The following is a 20,093-nucleotide window of genomic DNA, read 5'->3' on the forward strand; positions in this document are numbered from 1 at the left end:
AAATTTTTTTCGTTAATTTACTAAAGATAAGACTCGATCAATTAGAAAAATTAAGTAAGTGTCCCGCGACTATACTAATAACCTTGGGCAATTAGATATGATCATGAAGTTGATTGTAAAAAATTTAGTTGAAGATAATGATTTTATTCAAGTAATAATGGGCTAAATGTTAATTTTAGTAACATGTATCTGGTAGTCGATTAGAAGGATTTCTAATAGATTGAAATGGGTAAAATCGTGATATAATCTCTTACCCGAAAACACCTCTACGTTTTACTTTGAAAGACTTTATACAAATAACACCATTTTAGAGTTATATTATATAAAATAACACCATTCTTTATTTGACTAAAATTGAGTTAAAAAATATAAAATTATCTTGATGATGACTGTAGAAAGTAAATTAAAAAATTAAAATAAATCATCAAATGAAAAGATATTTCTATCAATTTTATCAAAAATTGATCTTTATTTAATTTTATAAATTTATTATATGATATCCTTTCATCAATTTGACTAAAGTTGGGTCAAAATAGCTCAAATATAGTTTTTTTTTTAAAATGGAACTACTTAACCAAAGTAGCTATAATGAGGAATAGCTTTAGTTAAATTTGCTCTGAGTTGAATCAAATCAACTCTAAAATGGAGCTATTTTAATCAAAACAAATTTAAAATTGTAGTTGCTCCAAGTCAAAATTTAAATCAAAACAGTTCTAAAATATTGTTTTAGTCAAAATAATTCAAAAGTTAGAATTACCTTGGTCACAATAGGTAAAAAAACACAGATTATATATATATATATATATATATATTACCTTGGTCACAATAGGTAAAAAAACACAGAATATATATATATATATATATATATATATATATATATATATATATATATATATATATATATATATATATATATATATATAGCATTAATTTTTTTTGATGATAATAATAAAAAGAACATTTTTTTAAAAAAAATTCTACTAATAATTTTGGGATTTAATAAATAAATAAACTCATCTAGGCCTTCAGCCGTTTGCGTACTAAAATATCTCCCCGGCCTTGCTCCTCTTCATCCCTCCTCCTTTTTCAAGTCCCAAAGCGACAAGAAGAGAGTCCGCTCCGCAGGCATGGCTCCCTTGCAACTGCTCAGCCCCCTCCGCCCGCCTCCTCCTCCGCCTCCGTCCTCGCAGTGCGATTCTCTACTCTCCCTTTTCTTTCCTACTGATTCTTTTTTTCTCAGGTTCTTTTATCATCGGCAAGTCTAGTAGATGAAACCTTGCAATGCTCCAACTTCGGGTTAAATGTTGTCTCAATGTCTTATACCTGGTTCTTAAACTGACAACTATTTCTTGTTGTTTCATCTATCATGCAAAAAAACACCTTTGTTTTCTCCAACTTCGGATTTTTTTTTCTGTCCTTTGTTTGCCTGATTGCTTCTTCTCTCAATGCTTGATGGCTCGTTCAATTTATCCGATGAACACCTTTGTTTCAATGCTAATAGGTCATTGAGCTCCATTCGTGGCCGAAAATACATAAAATCTTCATTATGTAAGATCGTATCAGGCAAGGAGGCAGTTGCTACACACGTGTTGGCTTCTTTTGCAGCTTCTTTTATGTTCGTTTCCTTGCCCTCCCAGGTCATTAATTTATTTTTCTTCCATTTCAACATCTATTGAATTTTTATATAGATGCGTGAATTTACTCAAGAACTATAGACAATAGATTCCTTTAAATAATACTTTCTGTGAAATAAACTAGCTTCTCTGAAACCCATTAGATATTAGGTTTTATCTTCCAATTCTATAAACTTAAAGAATTCTGATACTACTTGTGATGATAGAATATAATGTGCAAGAATTAATTTTAAGCTAAAAATTTTGTCATACAACGTCAGCTTGCTAAATGACATATCCATGTTAGCTGCAGTGAAGAAATATTCTATACATCAAAGAAAGACTATAAAAATACATCCTTGTATAGTGTTCCCAACTATTTCAGGTGCCTATATTGAGCGGGATGGAGCAGAGAGGCTTCTCTTTCTGTTCAGATCTGCATTATGCTCAGGATGTTAAGGATCAAATTTGCTCCTTATGGGAACGGCAGGAAGAACATGATCTACTGCAGTGAAGGAGACTGACGGGGAAACCTGATTCCTCATGAGAGAAGGCATTGAGTCATCAGCTTGGCTTTGATCAATGAGCTTTTTCAAGAGACGATCAGTGAGGGTTTTGGAAGAGGGAATGCCATCACAAGAGGCTATGTGAGAGGGTTATGATCAGCTTGTTCATATACATTTTTTAAAACTAATTATACTATGTTAAAATAACTAAAAAATGACGTTTATTGTGATGTTTTAGTTAGACGTCAGCAAATCCAATGCTAATTAAAGCATGGGCATTATGCGCCACTATTTATTAAAACTCATAAATACATCTGACATTTAGTGAAGCATAGGTAGATAATCGTCACAAAACTAAAAATTTCCTATAGTGCAAGGGAAGAATGGGCATCCACAAGCTGAAGAGAGTTGGTGGAAATCGTCCATAGTTGCTATCCTGATTAGAACAAAGTTGTCCCCTCGGGACAGTCTAGTGGCTAGCACATGAGGTGCTACCAACTTGAGGTTGGGGTTTGAATCTTGGCATAGCCGAGGTAAATGCCTCACTCATGCGCTAGCCACTATTCCAAGGCTAGTAGCCATCCGTGATTTATCTCCTTCGTGTTGACACTGGAATGAGTTGACGGGGGTGCGGGGGCGAGCATAGTCGCCTTTTGCCAACCTGATTAGAACAAAGCTGCCCAACCTAAAATCCATAAGAAAAATTCTATCTGCACACCTAAACAAGTTATTCCTGAATGGTTACTGATTGACTTAGAAAGGTGCTTCCAACAGAGATTAGTAAAAAAAAAAGAAAAAGAAAAAGGCAAAGTAGGTTAAATGAGGATAACAATTCACCATGAAACAAGTCACATTGGTGGATCTAAATCACAGTGGCAGATCAATGGAGAAGGACCCAAGCCTAAGCTTTCTGAACAAGATAGGTAGAAGAGAGTTAGAGAGATTATTCACAATTTCTACCTAACCAAGAGGGTAATACGTCCCTTGCTACCTGTTGCCCTCATAGGGAAAAAAGAGTAAGCTCACTAAAGAGGAGAGGGAAAGAAGAGTTCGGCTAACCTTGCCAAAGAAAGATACTCACTAGAAGAACACAAGTCGATGACTATTCACTTTGTACGCTATTTGATTATAGGCTAGCATGGAGAAGGATCATTGAAGCTCACATTTAAAGGGTGGAGGGAATTCGGATCTGGATACAATTGAGAAAAGAGAGGATATCAATGGAAATAGAGGACTAAATCTTATTACAACAACAACCAAACCTTTATTCCACTAAATGCGGTCAGCTATGTCGCCTTATTATATCATTATCTATATTTAAATGAATTTGTCATGCTTTATCATTGCTAATCAAGTCTTATTTGGCCCCTCTTTTCCTCAATTAATGTGTGTATTTGTCACGGTCTCACATCATCTAATGAGGGCATTTATTGATCACCTATGTACATGTATATACCATCTTAAATGACTCTTTCGGAGTTTTCTTTTCTAATATTCTCATTTTTTATCTTGTTCATCCTCGTATGCCTGCACATCCACGTTAACCTTCTTATCTTTGTGACTCTCATTTTCTGCACATCTGCTTGCTTCATAACTTAACATTTAGTTTTATATAACATAGTAGGTCTAACCATATTTTATAAAACTTCTCTTTAAGCTTTAGCTTAAAGGAGCCTTACAATCACAAAGAACACTAGACGCCCTCCTATATTTTAACCATAAAGCTTTTATGTAAAAATCTTTATCAACGCCTCCATTTTTTTGCAAAACTAATTCTAGATTTTTAAAACTTTCAATTATAGTTTACTCATCATCTCTTATTTTAATAATTGTTTCTTACGTCTACTAGTAAACTTAAATTTCATCTATTTTGTGTTTATTCTATTAAGCTTAAAATCTTTAACTTTTAGTATCTTATGCTAAGATTCGAGCTTAGCATTTATTCATTTACGAGTCTCATTGACTAAAACAATGTCATATGAAAATAACATTTACTATAGTAACTTATCGTTAGAGTTGGGCTGACCCGTGGCGGGACAGGCCGACTTGTGGCGGGCCGGGCCATGATGGGTGGGTCATTTGGTGGGGCGGAGCAGTCATCTTGGCGGGTTGGAAAATCTCCAACCCAACTCAAGGAGAGTTGCGAGTTAGGCAGGACATCCCGCAGGTCCACTATAAAATAAAATAAAAAAAGTCTATGGTGGCTTGGATTGGCCCGTGGGTTGCTCATCCAGTTAAGAGAAAATGTTCATAAAGAAAAACGAATTTAACACCTATTACTCAAGAAAACACAAGTTAAGAAAGTCTACCATAAAGATGATTATAAACCAATCTAGTAACCCCAATTGCATCAATGCACTGCAAAAGAGTAGCAAGTGTGATCTTAGCTCTGATGAATACGATAGAAGCGTCAAGGGACTTCAACGACGGTTCAAGGTGCATTAGCGACTGCTTCAACATTTCCTTAATCTACGGGCAAACCCAAGGCTGCCGCGGGCCAACCCGCGCGAGTTGCAGGCCTTGGTGGGTTGGCCTGCCTCGATCCACCTTTCAACGGGTTGATAAAATTTTAACTCAACCCGCTTAAATTGTTTGGCGGGACGGGCCAACCTGACGGGCCCAACCCAAATTGATGACTCTACATATTATGGATGTGTCCCTTCCATAATTAATGTAAAAAGATATGTACTTAGAGCTAATCCTTGATCTAACTATATTTTTATAGAACATGTATTGGTTAATTTGTGTGGACTAGTCTTCAATCTTGTCATTACATCGTTATATATATCCTTAATTGTCTTAATACATATACTATGCTAACACCTTACTTTTATATAATTTTCTTTATAATTTCTTTCGTAACTTTGTCATAAACTTTTTCTAGATTAATGAATATCATATGTAAGTATTACTTTTTTTGTCGATACTTTTCAATCAATTGTCAAAAAGATGTATAAATTCTATTGTCAACCTTTCATGTATGTATCCAAATTGATTTTCGGCCACCTTGTCTCCTTAATCTTTTTATCACTTTTTCCAAAATTTCATGGTATGATTCATTGCCTCTATAATTCGCATAATTATTTACGTCTTTTGTTTTTATTTAGGGACTAAAGTATTTACCCTCCATTGATCATATATTTTCTTCGTTTTCAATATTAAGTTTACTTCGTACGTTTACTTTTGTACCTCTATTGGAATGTCATTTGGTCCAATCATTTTTTCATTTTTCATTCCATTTAATGCCTAATTTACTTTTGAAATTTGAATTTTTCTATAAAAATTTAAATTTCTATGCTCCTCCGACCAACTTAAAATTTCTAAGCTAAGTTGGTCATCTAACCCTTAATTAAAAAGTTGATCAAAATACGTCCACTATTGCTCCTTTATTTTCTCATCCTTCACTAATACCCTATTAGATTCATTTTTAGTACATCTCTTATGTTCCTCTCTCTCATTATAGCTATTCTATAGATGTTTCTTTCATTTTCTTTTGTATTACTGTCTTCTTAACCTCCTTGGCTACTACATACTTTTAAAATTTCCTTCGCTCTTGTAAGTATTCAATGACCTTTTTTCCTTCAATTTCTCTTTTATTTGCTCATTCTACCATCAATATTCTTTATTTGGTGGTGCATGTTCTTTTTACTCACCGAGTATGCTCTTGACCACTATTTTTAAATTTGATGTAGTCTTATCCCATATTGTATTTAAGTTGTGATGTATTTCTCCTAATACTTGTGCTACTATCCCTTCCTTGAAGATATTTTGTTTCTCATCTTTTAACTTTTATCTCTTGATCTTAAGAGTCACGTAAATTTTATATCATGCTTAAGGCACATGTCTAATACTAGTAATTTGTGTTGGGTGATTAAGTTTTCTCCAAAGAATGACCTTATAATCTTTATAAAATTTTTTTATCCCTCTTCTCAACCATAAGAAAGTTAAATTGTAACTTATTATGTAGGATCGAAACAAACGAAGGGGGGGGGGATTAAATCTCGTTTTTAAAACTTTTCTTTTCTTCATTTAAAAACTTTTCGGAAAAACTAAATATGCAGCGGAAAATAAAAACACTTTTGTTTTTATTTGGTTCGTAGACCCACGACTACTACTCTAAGACCCACGATTCCGTGGGCCATTTCGATTGGGCAATCCATTAAAATTTCTTCCAAAAAAAACCTTTGGACAGAGATAACGAATACAAAGATGAAAAAATTCTAATAACCTACACTTTCTTTATGCGGTAATAAATAAGGAAGAACACTTAAATTTTACTGACACTTGTAACTCGATGTCGTTGTGGTTCTTGCTGTAGAGGCTTGCTTAAGCGTCAGTTTGGTGTAGTAGAGTCGAAGCACAATAGTCGCAGGGAGACGACGTAGCAGAATTGAGTAATTGGTGATTAAATGCTATGGCCGAACACCCTTTTTATATTGCAATGGGGTCGCCTCCAATGACCTAGGGTGCCTCCATGAACTCTGATCCTATTCGTGAACTTCGACACTTATTCATTTGGGGGCGTCTCTAATCGTTTGAGGGCGCCTCTAATGCCTCGACTTGGACGCCTCCATAGGCGCCTCCACTCAAATTTCATCCTCGAAGTTTATCTGTTCTATGCACCTCCAATCAGCCGAGGCACCTCCAGTGCCTTACTTGGGGCACCTCCAATCACTTGAGGCGCCTTGAGCACTGTTCATTATTTCGAGCTTCTGTAAACAGAATTAGTTCATATAACAAAATTCACTACAAAACAGAGTTTACAGAATTAGTTCATATAACAAAATTCACTACAAAACAGAGTTAGTACGGATGCATAGATATATTTATGAATTAGATCCTTCTTACCAAGACTAGGATCTAGTCTTGGTCTTAACTTAGATTTTCAAAATAGATCTAAGTTGGATCAGTACTTACAGTCCCACTAGGACTCGTCCTCGCTTGATCTCTCTCCTCCAGCGCTTATCTTATCATTTGTAGACTTACTTGCATCGACGTCTAACCCATCAGGTCTTCCTGCTAGATGCCCCATCTGGACTTTAGCCAGTTGTCAGGTCTTGCTGACCCAATTGGATTTTCTGTCAGATATTTGGCCCTCTCTGACCTATCTAGGCTTTCTGCTAGTTATCTGGTCCTCCTGATCTAATTGGATTTCAGCCTGATGTTTGGTCGTCTAGACTCGTCATGTCCTTCAATCTACACACTTGGTAAACACATATTAGATCACAACAAAACTTAATTTTGAACTTTGACAACATCAAAACATAAGTTCGATTCTGTTGCTTTCTACACTAACATATTATTCCTACTTTTGAAAGTTACTAGGTTTTTTTTTCTCTTCATGATAAGTTCATATGCTATCACGAAAACCAATATAACTATTTTTTCTTCATTTTTTTTCCAAAATCATAGCCCCATGCACTCTATTATATTCCTCATTTCATACTCTACTTGGCCATTTAAATCTCTTGCTATTAAAATCATCTTATTTGTCAAGAATTTTTTTTGTACTACGCCATCTAGGTCTTCCCAAAATTTATATTTGGTGTCTTTATCTAATATACTTGTGATGCATATATGCTAATTATATTAATGGTTTCTTTTACTACTATCTAAAGAGTTATAATATCTCTCTTTCTAATTACTACTATTTCATCCTTAACTGCCTATCTAAAACAATATCTACTCCATTTCTTATTTTATTTTTTCTTGTGTATCAAGACTTAAATCTAAGTTCTCTATCATCTTTATCTTCTCTTCTATCCATTTTGTCTTTTGCAAATATAAATATTAATTTTCTCGTAATCATAGTATCTATTGTCTCTATTACTTTGTCAGTGAGCATTCCTATGTTTCATTTTCTAAATTTCAAAAAATCAATAGTCTCATAATGTCCGTTTTTATCCAACATCCTAGGATGTGAGAACTTTTACACATTAAACATTATACCAAATTCTCATGGAGATATAACGGTCTTTATCAAGACGTTGTAGTCGTACCTTGTAATACGTTCATTCTAAGGAATAACCTAGCATTAACACAATAGTTTGATAAATTCATACCTAATTTTTGCCTAAGTTTTAATATTGGCTGACAACTTAATGCAATTGGGCTTGGGACCGACCATGACGGAGTATTCGTCATGGGTAGAGTTTGTAAATCTTATTGATAGACCCAAATAATCCTCGAGTCCCTGAGTAACCTAAAATTGATTTGGATTCAACACTCTGACACAATCAAATTGATCCATTCTGTGGTCCAAATTCTAATTCAAATCAAACCCAACTTGATCACACTTATCACAGCCTAAAAAATCAAACAAAACTCAAATTGAACCCTAGTTGAATCTGACACCTACAACCAATCAACTCTAACTAGTTTTATTTAGCTTAAAATACAATCACTAAACTCTAGAAGGTACAACTAATCCTTATTGGAAAGGGCGTATAAAGAAAAGTTGAAGAACCACTAATTTGTCATAGACTATCTAAGAAAAGATAATAAAGAAACCATGTGTAACAAGCTCTTGACAATTTTATCGTTACTTATAAATGACGATCACTGAAAAATATTGATAACTCGTTTTTCTTAGTCAAGGAGAATAAGTTAGTTTGAAAATTAAAAATTAATTCAGAAATTTCTCTAAAAATTTTAGTTTAAAAATTCAATACTCTTATTTAATTTTTAAGAGATCTTATAATTTGTTATAATTTTAGAGTTAATTAGATCTTGTAAAAGTTTGTTATAATTCTTAGAAACAAGATACACTTTTCTTCTTATTTCAAGTGTATAAGAGGAGCTAGCATCAGTTGTATTGGATTATTTTTTAGTTTAATAATATTTTCTTCTCGGTGAGATTTATGAGTTTGTGTTTTTGCGCTGTAATTTTCTTATTGCATCAGTAGTTGATATCATCATTACAACTAGGATCTAGATCATCTAAAGTATTTTCTTGGCATATAGATTGTTCGCCAAGGAATTAACATATTTCAAAGTGGAGATATTGACATATTTTCAAATAGATACATGTGTTTGATATTCTTCGGCGAGGCTAGTATACTAAACACTATGACAATCATTGTTCCCATGGATCCTAATTTTAGATTGGTGTGGAGATTTTGGGAAATTAAACTATCATACAATTAACAAATTTGATATGTTAGGGAAGGTTGTCTCACCGTAGGCAATTCAAATTGGGTTACTATGCTCTTACGCAAGGCCAAAATACAAGCATTTGGTTCTAATTATATGTGAGCCTATCTTGTTCAAGTAATTGATGACTAAGCTGGATGGTGTTTTCCATTGGGCCAATGAAACTATATTTTGAAAATCAAGATGCCATCTAGATTTGTTGTTCAAATTTTGCTAGTTATATAATTTGTAAATTGTAACAAACTATGGTAAGAGTGTTGAGGCAGTATGTTTTGATGAATGAGTCCACCATAGGCTGTGGAATCCTAATTTTTTTTCCCACTCAGCATATTTAAACTTGATTTCGTTCATCCGCTACCAATCCTACCTAACACTAAAAAAAGGTAGATCCGCTACCTTAGCGTCCCCCCTAGTGCCGGCCCATCCTACCTAACACTAAAGAACTTTAGTTTCTTAAGTTGCTGTGTAAAAATACAAAAAAAGTCCAATGGGGCAAAGAGTAACAGGTTCTTTATGACCAGGTGGTTGCTGCTGAAGTATCACAATACATGAATTTATGTCAGATTGCAACAGCTATTGATAATGGTAACACTCTAAAATTTAGTGGCATGAATAACGAAGGAAATCAGAAATTTATGGTGATGAGGGGCATGACAACTGAGAATTTTGATCCAGTAAGATATTCAGGAAGGTGGTTTGAAGTAGCTTCACTTAAACGTGGATTTGCAGGCCAAGGTCAGGAAGATTGCCATTGTACACAGGTATAAAAAGTATGCTTTCATATTTTTTACTGATTGATGTTCACAAGTATTTCATAATTCCAGGGCATATATAGCTTTGATGCTCAGACTCCATCAATCCAAGTAGACACTTTCTGTGTCCATGGTGGTCCTGATGGTTATATTACTGGTATACGGGGGAAGGTTGAATGTCTTTCTGAGGAGGACACAGAAAAAACTGAAACTAATTTGGAAAGGCGAGAGATGATCAAAGAGAAATGTTACCTGCGTTTTCCAACACTTCCTTTTATACCTAAGGAACCTTATGATGTGATTACCACTGACTATGATAACTTTTCTATTGTATCTGGGGCTAAAGATAAAAGCTTCGTTCAGGTTTGTCATGAAAACTGAGTCAAATGCAAATTTGATGTTAAATATTTATCAGTATAATCATTTGCATAGATATACATATGTTAATTTCTTATATTTCTTTCATATTTATTGATGGTCTGTTAGTTTCACCAAAATACATAACTAAGCATATGCTATATAGTAAACTTTGAAGCTTCCCACTATGCAATTTTAACTTTCGGATTTGTGTACTAGTTTGATGTTATAAACTTGTGTCAATATTCTCTCTCTACAACTAATTTCATTCATATTAATCAAATAATATAGCTTAAGCATTTCATGATTTCTATTCACAATAATAACCAAGCTTTTATCACACTAAGTGAAGTTGGCCACATGGATCTTCCTATGTGGGCTCGATCCCCTAATAGTATCATCTAAATCTATTTTGTTTGCTCATTGTTAACCTAGTCTTTTGGTCTCCCTCTTCTTATATATGTGTGTATCTAGATTTTCTACTCACGTTCACTTATAATTTGTAATCTTAAGTATTCTTGCATATACCTAATTTTGAAGATACTAGATGCCATTAATGTGGGTGACTTAGATGTATTAACTTGTCATTTTGGTCATAATTAATTGTATAGATCTTTGCTAATTGAGTCAAGTAGCGTTTCAAGAACATATGAGTGTCAACTATAGATAAACAACATACCAAATGTGTCATATCCTTTGTGAATGTGGATGTGATGGTTCAACATATTGATACACAATGCCCAAGATGATGGTTAAAATTTGACTTCTTTAAAGGCCTTTGCACCATAATGTGCTGCCGTGCCTCATCACAAATGAGATAGCCAAATAACTTGATTGGCCATGTGATCCAAAATTTTGTGGTAATTTAATCTTATAAACCTTAAAACCACCTCCTCATCAGTCTACAATTTATCATCTGAAGCTAAATTAGGGTGTCATGATCTTTTATACTAAAACTTAATTTTCTCATTAAGGGTCCAAGTTGTTGGTTGGCATTTGAGACCCAACCGATGGTGGTTCACCAAACGTGGAACTAGCTTTGCTATGATATCATAATGTTATTCCCATCCTAAACAAGATAAATAATCCATTAACTTAATATGCCAAATAATTGACTCAAAATACTTAGCCTTGTTCTCACTCATCTAAGCCTTAGAAACCTCTCATCAGCATACAAATTCCCAATTAGGTAGTGAAATACAACAACGAATAGAAGGAAGCGACAACTTACTTGGAGGAAGAAGGATGCTATAGTTGATTTGGCGAAGGAGTTGCAGACTAAAAAAGTTGTTGCATCAATATATTTTTTTTCACAGCAATGTGAAAAAGGTCATTGGACAAAGAAGTTTTTCTGCCACCTTACCTAGAAAAATCTTTACTATATGTTGAAGCGGTCATAAAAAAGTTATAGAACACTTTGGGAGTAAAATATGTACAATTTTAGCTTAAGCTTTAAATTCTTTATGATCTTTCCTTTGTGCTTGTTCAACTTCATCAAACCATACGGTCCTTCTCTTTTTTCTTTTGCATCCTAGTCAATCGACAAAACAAAATACTTTCAAGTGTGCCAATTATGATACACTCAACAAATAAACCCTTATCCATTGAGAAGATTGTTGGGAAAATTTTCAACTGTGTTAATGTCTAATCACAATATTTTAACTTTTGCAAAATGTGTTAAGTTGGGAATTTTTATTTGATAATCTCCTTAAATGTGCATGATTGCTCATGTCATTTTAGGTGATTGAGGTGATCGAAGTTTGTATGATAGATTTAATGGAATGAGTGTGGAGGTACGACCTTGAGGGTCCATTGGGTAACTGAAATGTGTTTTGGGTTTGTTCATGTAAACATAATAGTTATCTTATAGCTAAGATTGTCATCTAAAAAGGTTTTTCTTACTGCTTAGGTGACCTACATCTTAAGTAGACTTGACCAGATGCTTGACTTCGAGATGTAGGTAGGTTGACCTAGGGTCTTTGTTGAGTGGAACTCATGACAGTTTATATGAGCTAAGACCAGTAAGTAGGTTAGTTGACCAGGACCTTCTGTTCGTTGATCACCATTGGAAATCACTATTTCCTAGTTTAGGTTGACTTGTGATATTTGGTAGGTCGACCTAAAAAATACCTTACAAGCGGCAAGGTCCCAGCAGGATCTCCCATGCACTTTGGGTTCGAATCTCAGGACCGACAAGGAATTCGCCACCATGTTCGAACCACTAGGACAGCTGGGCCACTCGGCCACTCATGCTTTTGAATTTACCTCATGGGTGAACCAGGGGGAAGGCCTTAGTTGGGCCGTAAGGCGTGGATACCTGGGCTATCAAAAAAAAAAGCTAGATTCTTAAGGTAGGTAGAACTATAAGTTTTAATAGGCCGACCTAGTTGTAATATAAATGACCAGGCTTCAGTTTAAAAGTGTCTTGGTGAGAGTTCAAGACTACCCTTCTCTAATCTCTCCTATCCTGTTTTGAAGGTGCTAAACATCACCGGCGAGCTTGAAAGGATTAATCTCATCCTTGGTTCTAGAAGTTTTGTTGATTCTCTTCTCACTAATGCTTAGATCTTTATCTGGATTAATCTCATCCTTGGTTCTAGAAGTTTTGTTGGTTCTCTTCTCACTAATGCTTAGATCTTTATCTGGATTAATCTCATCCTTGGTTCTAGAAGTTTTGTTGATTCTCTTCTCACTAATGCTGAGATCTTTATCTTGTAGGGTGAGGTAGAGGTGTTTACTCATATTGTGCTCATTGTGTATTATCTTGAGAGTGTAATTGCTTTTAGTGGTTCAGAAGCAATCACTATACTGCGTATTGCTCGCTAGAAGGTCTTTAATAACAAGAACTTTTGATATGACTAAAGAGGGACATGAGAACTTTGAGTAAGGATACTCATAATAACAAGAACTTTTGATATGACTAAAAAGGGACATGAGAACTTTGAGTAAGGATACTCAGTGCATCGCTTGGCTAGGGTGTCTCTAGGTAGACCTGACCACGGTTCAGAACTGTCAGTTCGACGGTTCCTGACAGGTCAACCCTTAATCTTAACTGCCCAAGATAGTTACGGTTCATGGTTCGGAACTACTGGTTCACGGTTCGTCACGATTTAAGATTATTATATTAAACAATTTAAAATTTAAAACTTAAAATTTATTTAAAAAAATGGCTTGCAATTATTCAAGTTGTCTATGTATCCCCTTAGGGTAAGGGGAATCAAAGACCACGTAGATCATTTATATTTTTACCCAATTACATTTGGAAGTGATGTTGTTATTCATTTCCATTTCCCGTTTCTATTGTATTGGTTTCTTCGGTATCAAATTCTTCAACTTCGTCATCAGAAAGTTGTATTCCTAGGATTCTTTTATCGGCTATGGTCCAATTATCGAGTAATACTTGAGCTTCCAATGAGTCGGGGAATCATAGCTCACGTAGTTCTTTTACATTTTTACCCCTTTACATTAGGAAGTGATGTTGTTATCCACTTTTATTTCCCGTTCCCGTTGTATTAGTCCTTCGGTATCAAATTCTTCGACTTCATCATCAGAAAGCTGCATTCTTAGGATTCTTTTCTCGGCTATGGTCTAATTGTAGGGTAATGCTTGAGCTTCCAATGACAAAGTCGATCGTTGTTCATTTAATATGCCGCTGCCGACACTAAACGCTTGCTCCACAACAACAATTGATACTGACAAGCTAAAATTTATTTGGCGATCACGGAGAGGACGGAAAAGCTTTAAGCCTTCTGTGACCATCACTTTAGAATATCGAAATTTTCGTTATCTGCTTCTTTAAAATCAAAAGAAATGGTAAACTAATTCTCAAGTTCCTGTGTGGAACTTGAGGATCCTCGTGGACATATCGTCCGTTCATTTAATAAAATTTGTACTTTTGTAAGTTTTAAATTACTACTAGTATTTGTTGTATTTCAGAAATATTAGGTTGTACTCCATATTTTACATAATATTAATTATAAATATCATATAAATAAATTTTAACATTATATATAATATTAACGGGATCAGGAGAAAAAGAATCATTAATTGGAATTAAAGTGTAAGTTAACATTTCTTGTAAAACTTCTAATTTAAATCTAGGATTTAAAGCAAATGTAATTAAATAAATTTTATGAATAACATAAAAATATCTTTCCCATTTAGTTTTTATAGCTAATATGCAAAAAGATAAAGATTCATTATTAATATGCTCATTTAAAACTAATACTATACTAGAAATTTTTTCTAAAATTAAATGAGCAGTGAGATAATAAACACCAGAAAGTTGTTCGATTGCATCTTTAAATACTTTTAAAATTTCACAAATATTACTACAAATATTCTATTATTGTGAAAATAAATATATATTAGTATTAATATTTTGTGCAAAAAATAAACATAGTAATTCTTTATATTAAAATGAATCTTGTAATAATTGATATGTTGAATTCCAACGTGTTGGTACATCACATGGAAATTTTTTAGGTCTCATTCCATTAGTTTTGCAAAACTTACCCCATTGTTTCATTATAGATGAATGCGACCATAAATAAGAAATTACAGTTTTGATTGGTTTAATATGATTTTCTAAAATTTTTAATCCATTTTGAACACATAAATTTAAAACATGACATACACAACGAATATTAAAAAATAAACTACCAATAATAGGTCGACAAACAAATTTTAGTTCTTCTATACAAGCGGTATTGGAACTAACATTATTTAATGATATTAAAAAAACTATGAGTTAATTCATATTCTTTTAAAATTAAACATAATAAGTATGCGATTCGTTAAAAACTCTATAAGTTAACAATCTTTTTTTGGAGATTTCAAGAGTTATCGATCCAATGACAAGTCACACCCATATACGAATATGTTTGCCAATGATCACTCCAAATATCAGAACATAAAGAAATTTTATTATTTAATTTACTAAATTCATCAATTAAATTCTTTTTTCCTTGTTTTATTAATTTTTTAATTGTACAAGTAAGTGTAGTTTTAGGAACACGTTTAGCACATGGATTAAGAGATTCTTTACAAATCTTTAAATGTGTATTTAGATCCAAAATTAAAAGAAAGATGTTCTACGGAAATAAATTTAGCTAATGATTCTCTTAATTTATTATCAGAATATAAAAATAAATCGGAATCAGTATTCTGCCAGTTGAAGAAAATCTAGATAATTGTGTTTGAGAATGGTCGAGTCCATATTCCGTTGGGTTCGTTTCTACATGTTGTTTCAAAAAACCATAGTCATTGCCGGCTTGGAATTTGTAGGAAGTATTGCAGTGCTTACATTTTGTATACAATTCTCCTGACGGAAGAGTGACATTTTCAGAATGTTTAGTAAAAATAGAAGATTTTAGAGGAGGAATTTTTCGAACCTTAGAAGTAATTGTATCGGTACTTTGTTGTGTTTCAGGTGTTGGAATTGGAAGGTGCTAGGTCTCATCATCGGTGGATTGAATGTTGGGGGTCCTCGTGCGGATTCACTATTTCCTTTCGCCTTCGAGATTGAGATGATGAACCTCCACGACCTCCTTTCATTGTAGTTGAAAATTGAAAACGAAAGTGCGTAGAAATGGAGACTTGGAGTCGAAAACGAGTAGAGAATGCGAAATTGAAAATGAGAGTAGAGAAGATGTGTGTAAAAATAATGAAATGAACTCCCTATTTATAGAGTTTGGATAGTAACAAACACTATAGTCATTGAAAAAAAGGTCAAATGATCTTAACCGTTGAAAAAATACCCCCAAAAACACCCCACCCCCCGCTATGAATCGCCAGCCAACGGCCAGGAACTACTGGTTCCAACTGTCCTAAAACAAAAAACAAAAAAAGAAAAAAAAAATCGGCGGGCTGAGCTGGTGGTCCGTCGGTTTTGCGGGCCTAGAACCGGAACCAGCTTGGTGATCAGGGTCAACGGGCAACCGGCTCGTTGACCTGGTTACGGGCCGGTCCCAGCCCGGGGTCAGGTCTATCTCTAGGCTGAGGGTGTCTCTTGTTTTAGGGAAAGTCTAGATTGAGGGAAGTATCAACTAAGAAGAGTCTAGTCGAGGAAAGTTGGCCCGACTAGTTCGATAGCCTAATTGTTGCAAGAGAATCTAGTGACATATTCTATTTATTGTGGAGGATTACTCAATTGTCTTATTTAAAGAAGCGTTTAGTGTTTAGTGGATTGTTGTTGCGGTTGCGCACTACACAATGAAGGTTGTAGATGTATGATTGAGTGTTTTTGAACCACATTATATCATTTGTATTTGTGTGTTAGTGTCTTATTGCTTCCATTGTTCACCATGTATGTTCCACACTTTGATATCTTGATCATATACGCCTTGAGTTTGTGCTTTGCAAGGAATGTACAAGGCATTGTCTATTTAACTCCCTTGAGCCACGTTATTGATCCCTCTACAGTGATATTAGAGAAAGGCACTCAAATTAAAAGCTTAACATTGAGAATGATGATCGACAAACGAGAGGATTTTCAATCATCTGTCCTCTATTCTATGATGACACAAATTTTGCATTTTGGAGGATGCAGGTGATGCAATTTGAAGTGCAATATGGGATTGGCCTTAGAAGAAGGGTATCGGGTATGAAGAGCCTAGAAATAAATATAGAAATCTAATTGAAAAAGAAAAATGGACTTAGAGAAAAAACATATTGCCAATGAAAGAGTAACGAATACATTACTTATTATGGTCTTCCTAAAGAAGACATGTGAGGTACTACAAGGATGCCACACTAAACACCAATTTATTGAACTCCATGATGGCACTGTTGTTTCCAAGTTAGCCAAGAGGGATCTACAAGGACTCAATTGGATATCTTCTAGATGAATGATGGAGAGAGTGTATCGCAAATGCACTAAAGATACATAGGTATTAATGACTTAATTAACAACAATGATCTATTTATAACAGAATACACTGAGAGGATTTCTAAGGACAACTCAATAGACATCAATGGTGGATGTATATCAAATGTTTAAAGATTTAGGAGCATGCTGAGGATATATTCTGAATGGAATTGCACAAAGTCCCTGTCCATTGATGACAGACCAATGATATAGATTTTGTAGCTAGAAATGATACATCATGGTCCTCTTTATTGGACATTAGTGAAGATGAAGCAACATAAATTGCTAATAATATCAATAAAATTATATAAAAGAAAAATAGCAAATGAAGAAAAAGAGGACATAAGAGAAGATCTAAGGAAGGTGTCACATACTTTAAATGCAACAAAAGGGGTAAAAGAGGACAGAAGTGAAGATTCAAGTAAGGTGTCACATACTTCATGTGTGACAAAAGGGGTCAAATCAAGATGAATGCCTTGAATTAGAGAAAAGAAACGAGAAGGAAGAACCAGAAAAAAAAAATTTAAAAGGCAATGCTACATGGAGTGACTTGGATACATTGAGCCCACTCAAAGGCTATTCATGCATCAAAGACTAGTGGTCTTCACTAATGAAGAGGCGAAAGCTCAAGTGAAGGGACAACTTTAAATATAAATGAAAGTGACTGAGTTAAATGGCTCCTTCGATGATGAATTGCTAGGAAGGAAATGAAAATACTTTACCAAGCTAGATTCCTTTGCACTCACTTATGATGTAAATGATCATGATCATCATTAGTTCTGAATTGAGAAGCTTAAGATTTAAAATGAACAGCTAAAATCACAAGTTGAAGAAATAAAAAATTTATGAAGGTCTCTAAATACTTAGATATGCTTATCCGGTACTCGAGGGCATTCTATAACAAGGCTGATTAAATTATGAATGGAAATACAAAGAAAAGATCAATTCCTTATTGATAGTGAGAGGTCAACCTAAGAATAAGGAAACATCTTGTGCCCTTCATGCCTAAAATGCTACTAATGGAATTAAAGCTAAAAGATTATCAAGAAATAGATTCCTAAGCACTTAGTGAACTCTATTTGTGCCTACTTGTTTTGGCTACTAAAATCTATTATCTTATCATTTTAGCTATGTGCCAATAAATGAGACAAATTATTGACTATACCCTTGAGTTGGTGTAGCCAATTAGTTTCTCTCGTGCAAATTAATATTTATGCTACATGTTTTAATTTGTTTGAGGTGTACATTTTAGCTATTTGTTGGTTATGATGCTTTATCATCATGATTCGTGCTTATTGTCATGCTTTGGTATGACATGTATGATCATTGATTTATATGAATGCTAAGATGTAGTGAATTTCATCATATATTATATTCTTGACTCAAACAAATGTAATTGATACAGACTATAATTTGCATGACTTATATGATTTTGTTGCCTAATTGAATTGTATTACACTCTTGGTGCCTAGTTATATGACCTCACATAAAATGTAATCTATACTCATTTAATGCATTTATATTAGGTTCCAATGTCAAAGTTAGCGTGGGTGGGACTTTCATCTTGGTTTAATAAATATACCAGTCATCATTTGCAAGATACCTGATTTATTCATGATAAGGAGATTCATGCATGGTTGCTTTTGTTAGTGACGACCTTTCTTGTTGGCTTTTACAGATTGATCAGCTGGCATTTGCATGTAGATGATCACAAACTTTCTGTTTACTTATCTCTGAGGCATTGTCAAGAAAAAAAAAGGGCAATCACTTTGTTGAATTCTTTCCTGTATATTTCTTAACACGTGATCTTTCTGTTTCCTTATCCCTGAGGCATTGTCAAGAAAAAAAAAGGGCAATCACTATGTTGAATTCTTTCCTGTATATTTCTTAACACATTTGAAGTTTATAATAAAGGTAAACGTAGTAACTAAGATAGTTCAATGCAGCTAATTGCATGAACTTCATTTCCAGGAGTAAAGGGACAGAGAATAAACTTGTGCACTAGAGTTTAATGCAGTTAATTGCATGAACTTCATTTCCAAGAATAAAGGAACAGGGAATAAACCTGTGCATTGAGGCACAGTCAGAGCTGTTGCTCAGTAACTGGAGTATGGTTGCTAGTTACTTGATTCCTTTGCTCATTAAGTTACTGACTCCCCATGGTGTTTCAAACATACAGATATACTCGAGAACTCCAAATCCTGGACCCTTGTTTATTGAGAAGTACAAAAAGTACCTGGAAAATTTTGGATACAATCCTGCAATGATAAAAGATACACCCCAGGACTGTGAAGTTATGTCCTCCAGCCAGCTATCTTCGATGATGTCAATGTCTGGAATGAAGGCAGCTTTAACAAATCAATTTCCCAATCTAGAGTTGAAGGCTCCAATTGAGCTTAACCCATTCACGAGTATCTTTGACACATTGAAAAAGTTAATTGGGCTCTATTTCAGTAATTTTAAAGCTTGATGTATTTACTCAATGTAGCGTTCTGATTTTTTTTTTTGTTAGTACTTTCCTACGATGTTATGCTGTACTAGAGCAGAATCACAGATTTTTAACTTGATATACATAAGCTCTCTGTTCTGTGTAAAGTTAGATTGTTATTTTATTTCATTTTGTTACGTTTTTTGAATTTGATTTATCCTTCGAGTATGTATTTGCATCTTTAAATCTGAGTACATTCTGAAAGTAAGGATATTTAGTAGCAATTATTTAGGAAGGTGATCTTCTTTGAAAGTAGCTTAGTATTGTTGTGAGGCAATGGTGCAGTGGTAGAATACCTTCTTAATTTTTCAGGCATCTAAGGATCTAAGGCATTTCTAGCAGGTAAGAACAAGAAGA

At 34.1% G+C, this 20,093-nt stretch overlaps 1 protein-coding gene across 3 annotated transcripts; it reads left to right on the plus strand.

The window, feature by feature from the left end:
- Positions 1-1,033: 1,033 nt before the first annotated feature.
- On the plus strand, positions 1,034-19,843 carry LOC122015320 (chloroplastic lipocalin-like). 3 transcript variants are annotated; one of them, XR_006120879.1, is made up of 6 exons: positions 1,034-1,189; positions 1,502-1,637; positions 9,793-10,032; positions 10,096-10,386; positions 19,220-19,356; positions 19,428-19,560. XR_006120879.1 is itself a non-coding variant. In XM_042572146.1 (5 exons), exons 1-5 carry the CDS (start codon positions 1,128-1,130, stop codon positions 19,716-19,718), a joined length of 1,020 nt encoding a protein of 339 aa, XP_042428080.1. In that variant the 5' UTR covers positions 1,034-1,127; the 3' UTR covers positions 19,719-19,843. The 3 variants fall into 3 exon arrangements, 2 of the variants coding, with proteins under 2 accessions (XP_042428080.1, XP_042428081.1); XM_042572146.1 differs by lacking the exon at positions 19,220-19,356 and having other exon boundaries at positions 19,428-19,843; XM_042572147.1 differs by lacking the exons at positions 19,220-19,356; positions 19,428-19,560 and adding an exon at positions 18,927-19,195.
- Positions 19,844-20,093: the final 250 nt, after the last annotated feature.

The sequence above is a fragment of the Zingiber officinale genome, chromosome 8B, assembly GCF_018446385.1.
Source record: "Zingiber officinale cultivar Zhangliang chromosome 8B, Zo_v1.1, whole genome shotgun sequence".
Lineage (NCBI taxonomy): Eukaryota > Viridiplantae > Streptophyta > Magnoliopsida > Zingiberales > Zingiberaceae > Zingiber > Zingiber officinale.